Genomic DNA, 13,708 nt, shown 5'->3' on the forward strand with positions numbered 1-13,708 from the left:
ATCCAGAGACCAAGGGCTTTACCTGATGATTTGCTGTATTCCAAGAACCAGCAGGTTCAGAAACTTCAGCTGAATGAACGAACGGGGTATGGATGTGCTAGGAGAAAACCCTGAATCAGCCCTAGATGAACTCTACTTTTGAGAACACTAAAACAATGAGCTATCTAATCTTAGCTGTGATTAGGTTAGCAAGGCCAACGAGGCTATCATAGAGGTACAAACAAGGCCACTCCTATCACCCCGGTGCCAGTGTCACCAAGCAGTACCAATTTCCAAAGCTGAGGCAGATCAAGTTCCTGCCCTGGACTCTACTAAGGCCACAGCTGGTCTGAAGTTCAGGGAAGGACCAGACTGGTTTTCCCCAATTTATCTTTTACCCCAAACCCTTCCTTCACTTCCACTGCTGCCTCCATTGAACAAACCTCCCACCACAACCATTTCTGCTAACTTCTCTGTTTAGAAGATGGAAAAGAAGGACCTGTGTGAGTTTTCAAGTTATCTGGGATGAGGAATTTCCCCAACTCTCAACCTGAAGGATTGACATCTGTTGTTACTGATTCTCCCAGGAAGCCTTCTCTTATAAGTTTATCTCTTTTCTCCCCACAGAAAAAGGGCTTCTGCCTCTTCTGCCTCACTGTTCTTCTAGGGGACATACCATCAACCCTAGAACCACACCTCTCCCTGAGGCCCTGCAAATAAAGATGAAACAATAAGACGACTGGACTAAGTGGCTTTATTAGAGAGAGCCCGGATTACAAAAGATTTAAGAGTTGGCATTGGGTCCCTTTTTCTTGCCAAAAGTGGGCACAACATTGACAAAGCGCCGATTGTACTGCATCCGCCGCTTGGCCCGGCCTGTCTTCTTCTTCTTCTTCTCCTGTTTGGCCACCTGGGAAAAGGAAGGGCTGATGAGACCTAGGCTGACCTCTTCCACACCTGGCATCCCTTCCCTCAGGCTCAGTTCCAGGGAGGGAGAAGGCGGACAGGGCAAAAGTCATCAGTCTTGGCTTAGCTGTGATAGGAAAAAACAAAGTCCAAACACCACCCCTAATATTCTCACTCACCTTAGGAGTCTGACCTCTCACTTTCCCAGCCCGGGCCAGGGAACCATGAACTTTACCTGTGGGAAAGGAGGACAGCAGCAGATAAAACAGCAAGAAGCCACCACCCGGTAGAATCCCCCCTCCCTCAGCTCAAGCCTTTAAACACCGGCTGGGCCCAACAGGGAATGCGAACAAAGTTGCAAGATTTGATCTGTGACCAAGTTTCACATCAGGATTTTCCAGCTCCTGACTTTAAACAAGAAAGGAAGAACACCTTGGGGGTCTGCCCTGTGACTGAAATATAACTACACCCTGGCTCAGTCTCCCATGGACCTCCCAAGAGTTCATTGTGAGGGAGGGAAACAGGAAAGCTCACCCTAGATTGAAGACACTAGAAAGCACCACCTGTACTTCCAGAGAAATGAGGCTAGGCTGCCAGGACTATGCACCCCACACCCATTAGGAGTTTACACGCAGATCAAAGAGCTCTCCTCCCCCACTCACCTCCAAGCATGCGGCCGGCTACTTCCAGAGTGGTCAGGGCCTCCACCCCACACTGGCCCAGGGTAGCCTCATCCTCCAGGGGTGTGCCTGCCAGGAGCACCACTTGATCTTCCGGGGCGATGCCTTCCAGTGAAGATACATGAGCCTACGGGGAAAAACGAAGTCAGAAGTGTTCCCGCGGGGCCCGAGGGTGAAAAATACAACAGGAGGTAGAGTCCAGGGAGCATCACGCGGCCTTACCTTGATCTGGGCGATCGTCTCCTGGCCCGTCACCTCGAGGGTGTGTAGCTCCTGGGCGCGGACAAACAGCTGCATGTCGGCGACTGAGGGAAGAAGGAAGGCTTGTTAGAGAAGAAATGGTCTGGAAGAAAGGGGATTAGGAAATAAAGAGTGTCCCAAAGACGATCGCGCCGGGATAGATGTGGTCGCGGTGTCTCACGTGCGTGAGGCCGGGTCTGCCAGGGAGTTCGGGTAGTGACCGCAGCCAGCGCTACAGAGCAGCCCCTGTTCCCAGATTTCCCCCGCGTCCTCTGACCTCGCGGCCAACCTGCTACTAAACCCTCCAACGCAGCCGTGGCCAAAGTCTTACCTGAACCGCGGTCACCGACACCGACACCGACACCGCAAAGATGGAATCGAGAAAGAGGAAGAAGCGAGGGCGCGCACGTCCTCACCGTCTGCTGCGTTCTACGTCACTGCTGAGCGACCGCGCGGGCCCTAGTGTTTGTACGGCCTACGCGTCCTAGCCCCGCCTCTTTGACTTCGCGCAGGCGTCCTTTCGTTCCGGGCGGCGCGCGCAGAACGGGGCGGGATCGGGCCGGTTGCGCGCGCAAGAGGATAGCGGGGTGGGGGTTGGGGGGCAGTCCAACATGGCAGCCATCGTGTTCCAGGCTGCTCTGCGGGGCTGGAGAACCGGCGTCCAGCCGGGCTGCCGCCTACGGTGGCTGGTGAGAGCGTTAAGCGTTGAGTTGAAGGCAGAGGGCTGGGGGCGAGGCTCACTGGTATTCATTGTAACCTTGAAAACCGCATTCCTACTTGGAACTTTAGTTTTTCCGTCTGGTCGGGGGCACTTGTCTCGATTGAGAGGGAAGGTGACAGAGGCTGGAGCGCGCTTTGGGAGTGTGGTGGTTGAAATCTGGCTGCAGGCCAGTCCCGGTTAGTCAGGACTGAGAGGAGCTGCACAGCGGCTCTCGCTGCTTCATTTTTCGAAGGGGAAACGCCACAGGGTAGGGGGCCGGCCCCAGATCATGGGCGGCACTTTTGGGAACCCAGAGCTCCGATATGCAGGCCGCTTCATCCTGCTTCCCTGCTCTCGTAACCCCGGGCCTATCAGGATTCCGCAGTATCTATTGGGAGAAGTGTCCAAGAAGGATCTTTTGGCTGGAGAGTGGGAGGACAGACTTCAGACTGTGATCTTAAATCGTTTGTAATTATTTTTTAATGCTAGTCATTCTTGGCTGTAAAAAAAGGGGTAACAAAATACCTAACTTGTCACGTTATGAGAATTAAGTGGAAACAATGCTCATAAAGCACTTAGTACAGTGCCCGGGGGTTGTCTATATGAGGCTAAAACTTTCCAGATCAGGGACGGGATCCCATCTTCTAAGTGTGAGTGGGTGACGATCACGATCGCTTAGAGTGCCTAATCTAGAATTAGAGTGTTTCATCACAATGTTTGGAGGAAACTTTTATATACCGAAAAATGCCATATTGGTCAGTCTTAAAGTTAATCGGCTTTTCGGAAGCGTACGCATACTTCTCGTTTGAGTCTCACAGAAATCCTAAGAGAGGGAGGCTGTTCAGAGTGCCTGAGCTTATTTTCCAGTCCTACCGGAACCCTGCACACTGTAAACTGAAGTCTGGTGCTTTCCTATCTCCAGCCTTTTATTTATGCCATTCTCTGACTACTGTAATGTTTTCCTTCTCTTCTACGTTCTCATCCTGTGTTGGGTGGGCTAATGGAGAGATGGTTTTTTTCTTTGTTTTGCCTCAGAGCCAGACCCAGGGGCCTCCTGATTACCCCAGCTTTGTGGAGTCTGTGGATGAATACCAGTTTGTGGAGCGCCTGTTACCCCCTACCAGCATCCCCAAACCCCCAAAGCATGAACATTATCCCACCCCTAGTGGCTGGCAGCCTCCCAGAGGTGAGCTAGATAACTGTGATAGTTTGAAGGCTGCAGGGAAGCATCCCTCTTCCCAGTGATTGGCCTGCCCCAGCTGAGGCTCTGGACTCCCCAGTGGAGATCCCTCAGGGTCAGCATCCCTCAGGGTCTCATGCCCAAGGAAGAGCCTGGGAGTGGAGCCCTTTGTTTCACTGGTACCCATCCATTCATACTGTTGGGATGCAGTCTTCCCATATGGGCAAAAATGAAGCAGAGTGAGAAAGACCTCCCTTCCCCCACAGCTGAGAACACAGATTGTGAGTCAGGTAGTTCTGGGTTTGAATTTGGCTCTGCTATTCACTTTCGGTGTGGCCTTAAGTTAGAGGGACCCAGAGAACCAGGGAAGCATGGCCCTGATGTCATTTCTTTGTGAGCACCTACTTGGTACCTGGGTGAACACTTTGGTTGTGACTCTAAAATGAAGGAAAGAGGAGATCCTTTGACCTGAAGTCTGCAGGTGGCTTGGTCCATTTGGGTGCACTGACCCTCTGCAGACTCTGAGGAGAAGGGCCTTGTCTGAGGTGGGACAAGGCCTAGGGAGAGTTGGCTTATCACCATCTCTCCCTGTCACAGACCCTCCACCCAACCTGCCTTACTTTGTGCGGCGCTCTCGGTTGCACAACATCCCTGTCTACAAGGACATCACACATGGCAACCGTGAGATGACTGTGATCCGGAAGGTGGAGGGGGACATCTGGGTAAGTGGATGGGTGAGTAGGGATCTGGTTCTGACCCATTTAGGGTCAAAGGGACAGGAGTCCTCTAAAGGGGAGGAACTCTTGGCCAGACCTGATTTGTCATCTCCCCCCAGGCCCTGCAGAAGGATGTGGAAGATTTTCTGAGCCCACTGCTAGGAAAGACACCCATCACCCAGGTCAATGAGGTGACAGGTACCCTGCGGATCAAGGGCTACTTTGACCAGCAGCTCAAAGCCTGGCTCCTGGAGAAGGGCTTCTGAGACCCAGCTGAACAGCCTGCATGACAGTGTTCCCCACAGACTGGAGCCTGGGAGTCCTGAGGAGGAGGATGTTGGAGCCCCTGGGGCAGCCAATAGAGACCAGGGCTAGGGGCTTGGGCAAGGCAGAGTGTGAGGGCTAAAGGGCTTCCAGGTCAGGCCTTGCTTGCATAAAAGGGGAAACAGGACCCTCTGCACTGGGAGAGGGCTGTCTATAATTAGAGACCTTCTAGGAACAGCCAAGCTAGTGGGGATCATTGACCACCTCCCCCCACCCCCATTTTGCCTGTTCCTGCTTTCCTTTCATTAGAACTCCTGGGGCTCCACTACTCAAATTCTAGGGGTTGTCATCTGGTGGTGGAAGCAGTAGCCCAACCCAGTTTAGGGGAGGGTAGCACAGGGCACCCTAGGCTCTTTCTATCTGATGGAGAAATATGAGGTCCAGTCCGGGTCCCTGTTTCATTCCAGACCAGACTTGGGTGTGATTGGGTTTCCAGCTCCAGGGAGTTAAGTGTGGCCTGACCACAAGAGGGTGCCTGGGAGCTCCTAGCAGCCCAGCGTAGGGCCTTCCCCCCCAGCCTGCTGACCTGGAATTGAGGCTGGACAGGAGTTTGCAGGCAGGAAGATGCTGGCCTTTTGCTCCTGCCATCTAACGCCACCCACAGCCCACTAGCCTTCACTCTTGCCCTATTCTTGGAGTCACAGGAGCAAAAGTCCTGAGTTCCCACATGCACTCCAGCATCAGACTGGCTAAGACAGCATTCAGATCCTGGCTCCCCTACTTCGTCTCTGACCTAAGGCACTACTGAACCTCTCTGGGGCTCAGTTTCTCCGTATGTAAAATAGGTGTATCTTTCCAATTGTTTAATAATAGTGTCCCAAAGCACAGTGCTGGCTTACATGTAAACCCTCACTCCTGGAGATTCCAGACCTGTCTCAAGTCTACAGCCTCATCAAGGAAAAAGAACCCAACACACTGGTCCTATGACACAAGCCCCACCAATTGTTAATGCAAGTTTTTATTTGGCCGTATATACAATTTAAGCTATTAAAATTTGTACAATATTTACAAATTAAATAATCATCTGAAACGGTCTCCAGCAACTCTTGTAACACAAAACTGAGGGAAAAAAGACAGGGGCAGGCAGGCTTCGGCTCCTGTGGTCCCTACCTGGCCCATAGCCTTGGCTAAACTGGAAAGACCAGGAACCTGACACTCCTGCTCCTCTCTCCAGGGTTAAGCATTCAAATTAAAAAGACAAAATTTAAGCCAAAAGACCCTAGTAAGTGTCTTTTAAATTCTTCTAAACTCAAGAAGAGTTCTGCAAGTTAAGAAGTGGCCTTCCTTGGATTGAGGGGTTTGCAGTGGCTAAGGAACAGGCACACTGACCCTCAGCCTGGAGTGCGGCTGGGCAGTGGCTGCTGGGTGAGATGGGATCAGTCTCACCTGAGAGAAGCCGCAGGGAGAAAGGGGCCTGGGGGGAGGGGCGGGGCAGGGTCCCTCAGTGCTGCCCGCCTGCCCCCCCACCTCCAGGCACTCCTTTCCCTGAGTTGTGTGGTTGCCAGTAAGACATGGAAATGCCATAGGGCATAGGGGGCACAGCCACCACCACAAGGGGCTTCTGGGGAAATTAGGGTAAGAAAAGGAAATCGGTACCAGTCTTGGCGGGTAGGCCAGGGAGCAAGTTCCTGGCCTGCCTCCAGCCCTCTGGAGAGTCCACACTTGGGAATGGGAACTAATACTGTTCGGCACTGCAGTGACTCTGCACACACAAGTAGGGCTTGGAGGGGCTGTCCCTTCTCCCAGGGAGGGTTGGGGGAGGAAGAGGGCTTCTCAGAGGCTGAACCTTCTGCCTTCCTGGCCCCAGCAAAGACAGGGCTGAAGAGTTGGAGAGAAAGGCTGGAACTGACCTAAGATCCCCACGGCTGCCCTGGACTCGGGGCTGCAGTCAACTGGGAACTTGGGCCTCCTTCCATTTGGCCTAGGGGATGCCATCGCCTCTTTCTCAGAGCTTGGGGTACTACTCCCTGGTGCAGACAGAGAACTGGCACTTGGTGGCAGGACATGCTCCAGCGAGGGCTGCTCAACAGAGCGGGGGCAGAGGCCAGGACTGGGGCAGTGTCAGTGGGCAACTGGAGACTCCAACTTTTGCAGGCGGCGGCGGCGGAGCTCAGCAGCATCAGGCTCTCCATCCTCGGGCAGCTCCTCTGTGCCCACTGACTCAGGAGCTGGGGACAGAGGTCAGAAGTGGAACCCAGAGGAGACCCCTGCCCCACCCCCTGTAGACTGATCACACCTACCTGGAGGCTTTTCCCTTTCAGGGGCTGGTGGGGAGGCCTCTGGGGAAGGGGTGGTGGCCTCGGAGCTGGGGATGCTGGTGGAGGAGACAGCAGCGACAACTGTAGAGGCAGTCTCCTCAGTGGGGTTGACTGCAGTGGCAGGTCGGGGGGGCCTAAGAGAAGGGACAAGAGGCAGGCCTGGTCTTGGCATCCTGGGTTGGGCAGATTCTCCTGCACTTGGTGAGCCTTGCAGGACAGAGTCTTAAATGTGCCCATGTGGCCCTAGCGACCAGCAGACAGTGAATACCTGTTATATGAACTCTTAGATGGGGCTACTCAACTCAAGGGCCAAATGATTCTATCCCATAGATTGTAAATTGCTCGCAAGCAGGGACTGCTGTCCTGTTCACTGTTACCTGGCAGCCTCCACCCTGCGTGTCAGGCATCTTATAGGATACCCACTGAATAAATCGCAGAGAACCCAAGCCTGTGCTGTTGTTGCTGGGAGCCAGGCACTTTGTACCTGTCACCTACGAATAGGAACAAGAACCCTTCTATTCAAATAAAATGATAGAGATCACAAAGCAAGTGAGGGGTGAGACCAGAACTTGAACTTGGGCCAGGATGGGTCCAACTGACTCTATTTGCTCCCTCAGTTCAGGGTCAATGATTCCCAGTCACAGTTATCACCACACATCAGGAGGGTGTTATGAATTAAAGCATTGAGAATTATGAATAATTTGAGGAATAAGATTCAAAGTCAGCTCTCTAATAAACATCACTCCTACTCAGATCAAGACATGCTTTCTGGAGTGGGAAGATAAAAATGGCACCAGAAGTCAAGAACTCCCTGAGACCCTGGATGGGCCGCAGATAGGTGGCCTGAATTGGCAGGTGCCACAGGGTAGCAGGGGAGACAAAGGCCAGGAACCACTGTTAGGGACCTCCTCTTGGCAGCTGCTCCTCCAGCCCATCCCTCCTCCCCATGCAGACGCACCCCAGGGAGGCCAGCACAGTGAGGTACTGGTTGATCTGCAGCATGGCAGCGTCCAGCAGCGTGTGGATGTTGCGCAGGCTCTGCAGCCGGGCCTCTAGGTGCTGCCGCTCGTGGCCCTCCAGAGCCCGCAGCTCCTCTGGGGTCAGCCCGGCGAAGCCCGCAGGGGGCACGGGCATTGGAGGGAAAGCTGGAGAGAGGGAGAGGCTCAGTCGGAGCTGCCTGGACCTGACACCACCCCAGCCCCCCAGAACAACCCAGAAAGTGGCCCAACTTACCAAAGGGTGGAGGCAGGGGCATGCTCATCCAAGGAGGAGGGAAGGGGAATCCTGGGGCAGGGCCAGCCTCTGGGGCAGGGGCAGAGCCAGGTGCCGGGGAAGAGGCAGCAGCAGCACTGGTGCCAGCAGCTGTGGTTGTGGCTGCTCCACTGGGCCGAGAAAGGGCTGCTGAAGAACAAGAAGTCAGTGAGTGTCCCTGCACTTCTGGTTCCATCCCTGCTACCCGCTAGCTGTCATAGTATCCAAAAGGCTCACCTGCGCCGGTGGAAGGAGGGGCCACAGCCTCTCCTGAGCTGGGAGGAGGTGGGACAGGTGGAAAGGGGCCCATGGGGGGCCACAGTGGGAACATGCCTGGAGGAAAAGGAGGCAGGAGGCCCTGGGGGACTGCAGAGAGGACAGGGTGGTAAGAAAATGGCCAGGCTGAGATCGACCCAACTCCCAGGCAGGGGGTTTGGCTATCAGGAGCTCTGTCCTCTGCTCCCCCAGGCCCCCGAGCTCAGCAGTAGTCACAGTGATTGCAATCATCTATTTCTCATCTTCCCCACCCCCACACCCCCACTCAGATTGTGAGATTCTGGAGGGCAGGGACTCTTCCATTCCCCAACATGTCCCATACCCAGTCCAGGGCAAGTGTGTTGGATGGCCAAACCAGGGGACACTCACAGTTGGGGGGCTGGGGCAGGAGTGGTGGAGGATGCGGGGCAGGAGGTGGTCCCTGATCAGCAGGCTCAGGGGGCGGTGGTGACTGGGCTGGCAGAGATGCCCGCAGGACATCCATACGGCAGGTAGGGCAGGTCTGCTGCCGTTGGAACCAAGAACGCAGGCAGCTGGAGGTCAAGACCAGACATCGGTCAGCAGGTCCCTAGGGGCCTGCCTCCTGGAGCTTGTGCCCTGGTGTGCTGGCTCCCCAGGGCCCCTACCACCTTGTATGGAAAATGTGGTTGCAGGGCAGTCTCTTGGCACCAGTCACCATCTCCTCGCGGCAGATGATGCAGACATTGTCCATTGCTTGGAGTTCCTCTGGGGTGGCATCTGGATACCTGGTTAGGATGGCAGGGGACATATCAGGACCAGAGCTGGAAGCAGGGGGACCCAGGGCAGAGCTTGGGAGAGCAGCCAGGACAAGCCTACTTACAGTGTGTTCATATTGCGGATGGCTCGGCGAGACATGATGGCATCTGTCACAGCTTTCTTGAACTGTCTGAAAGGACAGTCAGTGAAAGGAGGTGTAGAGAGAGGAGGGACGAGGCCAGGAGGGTGGAGGGACAGGGCTAGGCTCACCTCATGGCCAGGTACATAGGCCGGATGGCAAAGAGTGGGAAGGTGTGCACCTTGATCATGATGGTCATGAAGGCCATATACAGCAGAACCTTGATGAAGCCTGGGGGCGGGGCAGGGGGGTAGAGAGCAGCAGGTCAAAGGGTCTGGAAGGCAGAGTGGGGACACTAGTCCCAGTCAGGAGAGGCCCAGCCTCCCCTCACCTGTAAACAGCTCTGTGTAGAGCATGTACACAGCCTTGTTGTCCCAGGGGTTCTCGCTCTGGAGGTCCACCGAGTGCAGCACATACTTGATGAAGATGGTGAGCACCATAGTCATCAGGATGGCGTACTGAAGGGAGAGGGGGATGAGGGCAACGTGAACACACAACTCCCTCTTGCTCCAGCCACACTCTGCTACACCCAGGCCTGTGCAGAGGGTGCAGTGTGCGATGGTACAAGCACAGGCCATAGACACAGCTGGGGTCCTCCTAGCTACTCCACTTACTTATCTGTGACATTAGGCAACTCACTGAACCTCAGTTTGCTTGTCTGTAAAATAACCGAATGAACTGTTCCTTTATTACAATGTTGTCTGGCTAATTAAGAGATACAGGTCAGGAACACAGGGCCAGGCAGGCAGTAAACACTCAACAAACATGAGTTGTTGTCACTGAATACACTCTCCCTCTGCCAGGGACACGCCTTCCCAGTTGTCCGTCAAGATAATTCCCTCTTTCCAACAACAGCCAGCTCTGGCATCAGTCACCAGGAAGCCTTCCATGAGCCCCAGGTTGAGCCTCCTCCTCCACACTAGCCTCTCTTTGTGCTCTTCCTCAGTCGCCGACGAGCATGTGGAGGGCAGGGGCTGTGTCTCACTGATGAGTGTTTCTTGGTGGCCAGCACAGGGTTGGCCAAATAGCAGGTGCTCAGTAAGGGTTTGTCGGGTTATTCGAGGCACATGCAGTGCCACCTCAGGCTTGTCTCCCCAACCTCCCAAGCCAGTTTTACCTCAAAGCCAAACACCAGCTGCACCGAGGCCCCACGGGTCAGGATGCTGTGATAGGCGTGGCTGACGAAGAGGAAGTCCAGGATACCCAGGAGGAACATAAGGGCTGTGGGGACCCCCCAAATGGGGGGTGGGTGGGGTCAGCCCAGGGCCTGACAGCCACTTCCTGCTCTAGGACAGCTCCACCCTCAAGCCCACCGTGGCCCCAGCCATCCAGTCACAAGGGCACACACCACTGAACTTGGCCCTCTGGGAACTCCAATTTTGTCGGGGTGGGGGTGGGGGACACTGGGTTGGCTCAAGCTCCAGGTGAGGAGGCACAGAGCTAAGAGCCCAGACAGTTGAGAAGCCCTGGAGTGGAACAGGACAGAGGATGCAAATTAACTTCCTAAATTATCTTTCCTGTACAGCTGTGGGCCAAGGGGGCAGTGTGTGCTCTGGGGCACAGGCCCATGGTTAGTGACTTTTCATGTTCCAGTCCTCCACAGTGCCTGTCCTCCCCCCAGCTCCCTACCCTCACCTCCCGAGTCTCACTCACAGACAATGCGGCAGTGAAAGAGCCAGGAGATATTGGGGCTGCGTTCCATCTGAGGCAGAGCAGAGAGGGGCCTGTGAGGAGCTGGGGCTTGCCCCACATCCCAATCCAGCCCTCACTGCTCCACCAGCTTGCCCACCGGCCACTCCCTGGTTCTACCTAATCCAGAAAACCCGCAGCCCGACTCACAAAGTCCACACGGTCCTCAGCCAGCCAGTGGAAACATTTGAGGAAGAGAAGGAGAGTGAAGAGTGCAACAAAGCGGGGGCTGAAGTCATCCCGAAAAACGGTGAAGGCCAGACAAGTCTCAGTGACAGCATACCAGGAACGCTCCAGAAGGTGCTGGGGGTTGGGCAGGAAATGATGTGGAACCCTAACCTTCTACTTGCCCAGCACCCTGCCCCTCACTTTTGGGGCTGCCAACATCTTACCTCCATCTCTGCTGCCCTCAGCTGCCCAAAGAACACCTTACCCATCACCTTGCCCAAGAGGAAGACAAGGACGAAGGCCTGGATGTACAGGACCTAGGAGTGGAGAAAGGCTGTGGTTGGAAGTCACTTTCTACTTTCCTCTGCCTGGGGCTCATCCTTCAGGAGCCTCCCCACACGTCCTCATCACAGTTTACTCAAAGGCAGCTGGTGGCCACTTCTCTTCTTCCCTACTTATCTGACCTCTAGCCCCGCCCCTGGCCAAGGCAGACTCCTCCTTCCCTCCCAGGAAGTTCCTCCCTCCCCGAGCCCTGAACTCACTGCCATGCTGGGGCTGGACTTGGTTAAGTACACCACTGTGGGGTAGAACTGGTGTTTGAGGTAGTAGGCGTGAGCCACCACGGCCCCGGTCAGCGCCAGGCTGGCCGCCATCATCACTGCGGTGCGGAACATTGCCCTGGCCCGGAGACCTGCATGGGGGAAGAAAAGAAAATAACTTATGTGATGCTTACGCTGTGCAAACCCTGCACAGTGCCTGGCACAGTGTCAATAAACAGGAGGAAAAAAGGCCTCATTCCACTCCCTCAGTCATCAGAGCAAGAACAGCATATGCTTCCCCATAAGAAAGTGACACTCAAAGGGGTTAAACGATCACACTGACGCAAGGCCTGGAACCTGGGTCAGTCTTGTTTCAAATCTAGGGCTCTTTCCACGCTGCCTGCCAAACCGCCTCCTCTAGAGAGGCAGTAAGGAAAAGCAGCAGTGGTGGAGGAGGGGACCTGCCACCGCTGACCCTCGAGTGGAGGTGACGGCTGGGAGGCAAAAGCAGACATCTGCCCCCGAGGCGGGAACGCGCGGCCCGGACTGGGGGGAGAAGCCAAGGCGCGGGGGGCGCAGTCCGGGTAGGCAACAGCGCCGGTGACAACTGTGCCAGGGCGGGCAGCTCGGACGCGCGCCCCGCGGGAGCGGGCGGGGTACGTCGACCTGGAACCCTGGCGCCCCTCAACCCTCGGGGCAGTGTCAACTCGGGGCACCGGAGAAACGGCCGACCAGCAGGATGCACTGGCGGGACTGCGAGGGACCCGGGTCGCCCTCGCGGCCGCGCACCTGTGAGCGCCAGGAGTCGCGAGCGTCGCAGGCAGGGCCCAGCTTCGGGGAGAGCGGCCGCGCCGGCGCCTGAGGTCTACGGCCAGCTGACAGGCCGAAAGCGGGCGGCGGGGCTCAGGCGGCGCGCCAACCCCGGAGACCTCAAGGGGAACGTCCAGGTCTCGACCCCAAACACATCCCGGGCCCGACTTTGCCTCACTCACCCGGAGCCCAGCGCCGCGAGCCGGCTCAATCCCCTCGACTCCCGCGGCCGCCCCGGTTAACAACACTCCCCACCCCCTGCGAACCGGAAATTCAGGGGTAAGACACCTCACTTCCGGAGGCGCGGGGCGCGGCGTGGGTCGTACCAAGTGCGCACTCTCCTTGCTGGCACCGCGCGCCCTCAGTGGTGCCAGGAGCAGGTGTCTCACCACCGTATCTGGGGTTCGTGCCCACGGACAAGGGCTGAGCAAGAGCTGAGAGAGGCGGTCGGGACGGAATAAAGCAAGGCGGGCAGTGGGTAGGAGTCCCCCTGTTTATTAGTCACAGATGGTATGGTCCCGGCCGCTGAGTGGACACAACCTAGGGGGGGACTTTGGCTCTCACAGCAGCTGGAGGGTGGAGCAGTGTGTGGGCTGTACCACTTGGAGGGGGGACGGCACAATGGACACACTTTACTGGCCGAGGGGAAATAAAATGTTTTAGAGCCTTGTTCCAGAGAGATGCACAACAGTTTGACAAATAAGGTGCTCCCTGGAGGAACTGGATGCAGAAAACAAAGTTTGTCTCCCCCATGATCACCCCCCAAATTGTGTGGGAGTGAGTGGGGTCCCGTGGCTGCCACTGATTGGTTGCGTAAAGTTACGCGGACCAATAAAAAAAAAAGAAAGGAAATTTGCGGGCCCATATAGAGCGAAAACCAGGTGCGTGGTTGCTAGGGCCGGACGGCAGCGTCGTCAGGGTCTGTGCTACCCTCACTGGCTGAGTGTAGGGAAAGCGCAGTATGTAGGCGGGTGATCCCTGTCTGTCCTCCGGGGTCGTTTGCCGCGCCACGAAGGGAGGGGCCACCAGGTGTACCAGGAACTGGGGAGAAGACAGACCTTTAGTTCCTGCTAATTGGAACTAGAACGTTCTGTGCATAGGGATTGATTTTTCAGTGACGCATGCCCGCACCCTTC

At 55.8% G+C, this 13,708-nt stretch overlaps 3 protein-coding genes across 4 annotated transcripts; 1 reads left to right on the forward strand and 2 right to left on the reverse strand.

Annotated features, from left to right (window-relative positions):
* Positions 1-716: 716 nt before the first annotated feature.
* Positions 717-2,247, reverse strand: FAU (FAU ubiquitin like and ribosomal protein S30 fusion). Its single transcript, XM_063094292.1, has 5 exons — positions 2,137-2,247; positions 1,788-1,870; positions 1,548-1,692; positions 1,065-1,120; positions 717-889 (listed from the first exon to the last, which is right to left on the reverse strand). Exons 2-5 carry the CDS (start codon positions 1,860-1,862, stop codon positions 764-766), a joined length of 402 nt encoding a protein of 133 aa, XP_062950362.1. The 5' UTR covers positions 1,863-1,870; positions 2,137-2,247; the 3' UTR covers positions 717-763.
* Positions 2,248-2,409: 162 nt separating this feature from the next.
* On the forward strand, positions 2,410-5,931 carry MRPL49 (mitochondrial ribosomal protein L49). The gene is made up of 4 exons (XM_063094185.1): positions 2,410-2,494; positions 3,541-3,691; positions 4,283-4,407; positions 4,521-5,931. The coding sequence occupies exons 1-4, from the start codon at positions 2,417-2,419 to the stop codon at positions 4,665-4,667; spliced, it is 501 nt and encodes a 166-aa protein (XP_062950255.1). The 5' UTR covers positions 2,410-2,416; the 3' UTR covers positions 4,668-5,931.
* On the reverse strand, positions 5,668-12,833 carry SYVN1 (synoviolin 1). 2 transcript variants are annotated; one of them, XM_063094184.1, is made up of 16 exons: positions 12,755-12,833; positions 11,766-11,914; positions 11,448-11,540; positions 11,206-11,358; positions 11,020-11,068; positions 10,484-10,587; positions 9,698-9,824; positions 9,498-9,597; positions 9,352-9,417; positions 9,140-9,256; positions 8,880-9,043; positions 8,472-8,600; positions 8,217-8,381; positions 7,942-8,128; positions 6,966-7,117; positions 5,668-6,893 (listed from the first exon to the last, which is right to left on the reverse strand). In XM_063094184.1, the coding sequence occupies exons 2-16, from the start codon at positions 11,895-11,897 to the stop codon at positions 6,787-6,789; spliced, it is 1,845 nt and encodes a 614-aa protein (XP_062950254.1). In that variant the 5' UTR covers positions 11,898-11,914; positions 12,755-12,833; the 3' UTR covers positions 5,668-6,786. The 2 variants fall into 2 exon arrangements, with proteins under 2 accessions (XP_062950254.1, XP_062950253.1); XM_063094183.1 differs by having other exon boundaries at positions 8,217-8,384.
* Between the last annotated feature and the right edge of the window lie 875 nt (positions 12,834-13,708).

Source organism: Cynocephalus volans, chromosome 4, assembly GCF_027409185.1.
Source record: "Cynocephalus volans isolate mCynVol1 chromosome 4, mCynVol1.pri, whole genome shotgun sequence".
NCBI lineage: Eukaryota > Metazoa > Chordata > Mammalia > Dermoptera > Cynocephalidae > Cynocephalus > Cynocephalus volans.

Coding starts and splice junctions, on each gene's coding strand:
- MRPL49 (XM_063094185.1), top strand. CDS start 2,417: ATGGCAGCCATCGTGTTCCAGGCTGCTCTGCGGGGCTGGAGAACCGGC. Junction 3,692..4,282: donor TGGCTGGCAGCCTCCCAGAG/GTGAGCTAGATA, acceptor TCCCTGTCACAG/ACCCTCCACCCAACCTGCCT. Junction 4,408..4,520: donor AGGTGGAGGGGGACATCTGG/GTAAGTGGATGG, acceptor ATCTCCCCCCAG/GCCCTGCAGAAGGATGTGGA.
- FAU (XM_063094292.1), bottom strand. CDS start 1,862: ATGCAGCTGTTTGTCCGCGCCCAGGAGCTACACACCCTCGAGGTGACG. Junction 1,693..1,787: donor AGACGATCGCCCAGATCAAG/GTAAGGCCGCGT, acceptor TTTTCCCCGTAG/GCTCATGTATCTTCACTGGA. Junction 1,121..1,547: donor AGCCGGCCGCATGCTTGGAG/GTGAGTGGGGGA, acceptor CCTTTCCCACAG/GTAAAGTTCATGGTTCCCTG.
- SYVN1 (XM_063094183.1), bottom strand. CDS start 11,897: ATGTTCCGCACCGCAGTGATGATGGCGGCCAGCCTGGCGCTGACCGGG. Junction 11,541..11,765: donor AGTCCAGCCCCAGCATGGCA/GTGAGTTCAGGG, acceptor CTCCACTCCTAG/GTCCTGTACATCCAGGCCTT. Junction 11,359..11,447: donor TGAGGGCAGCAGAGATGGAG/GTAAGATGTTGG, acceptor CCCAACCCCCAG/CACCTTCTGGAGCGTTCCTG.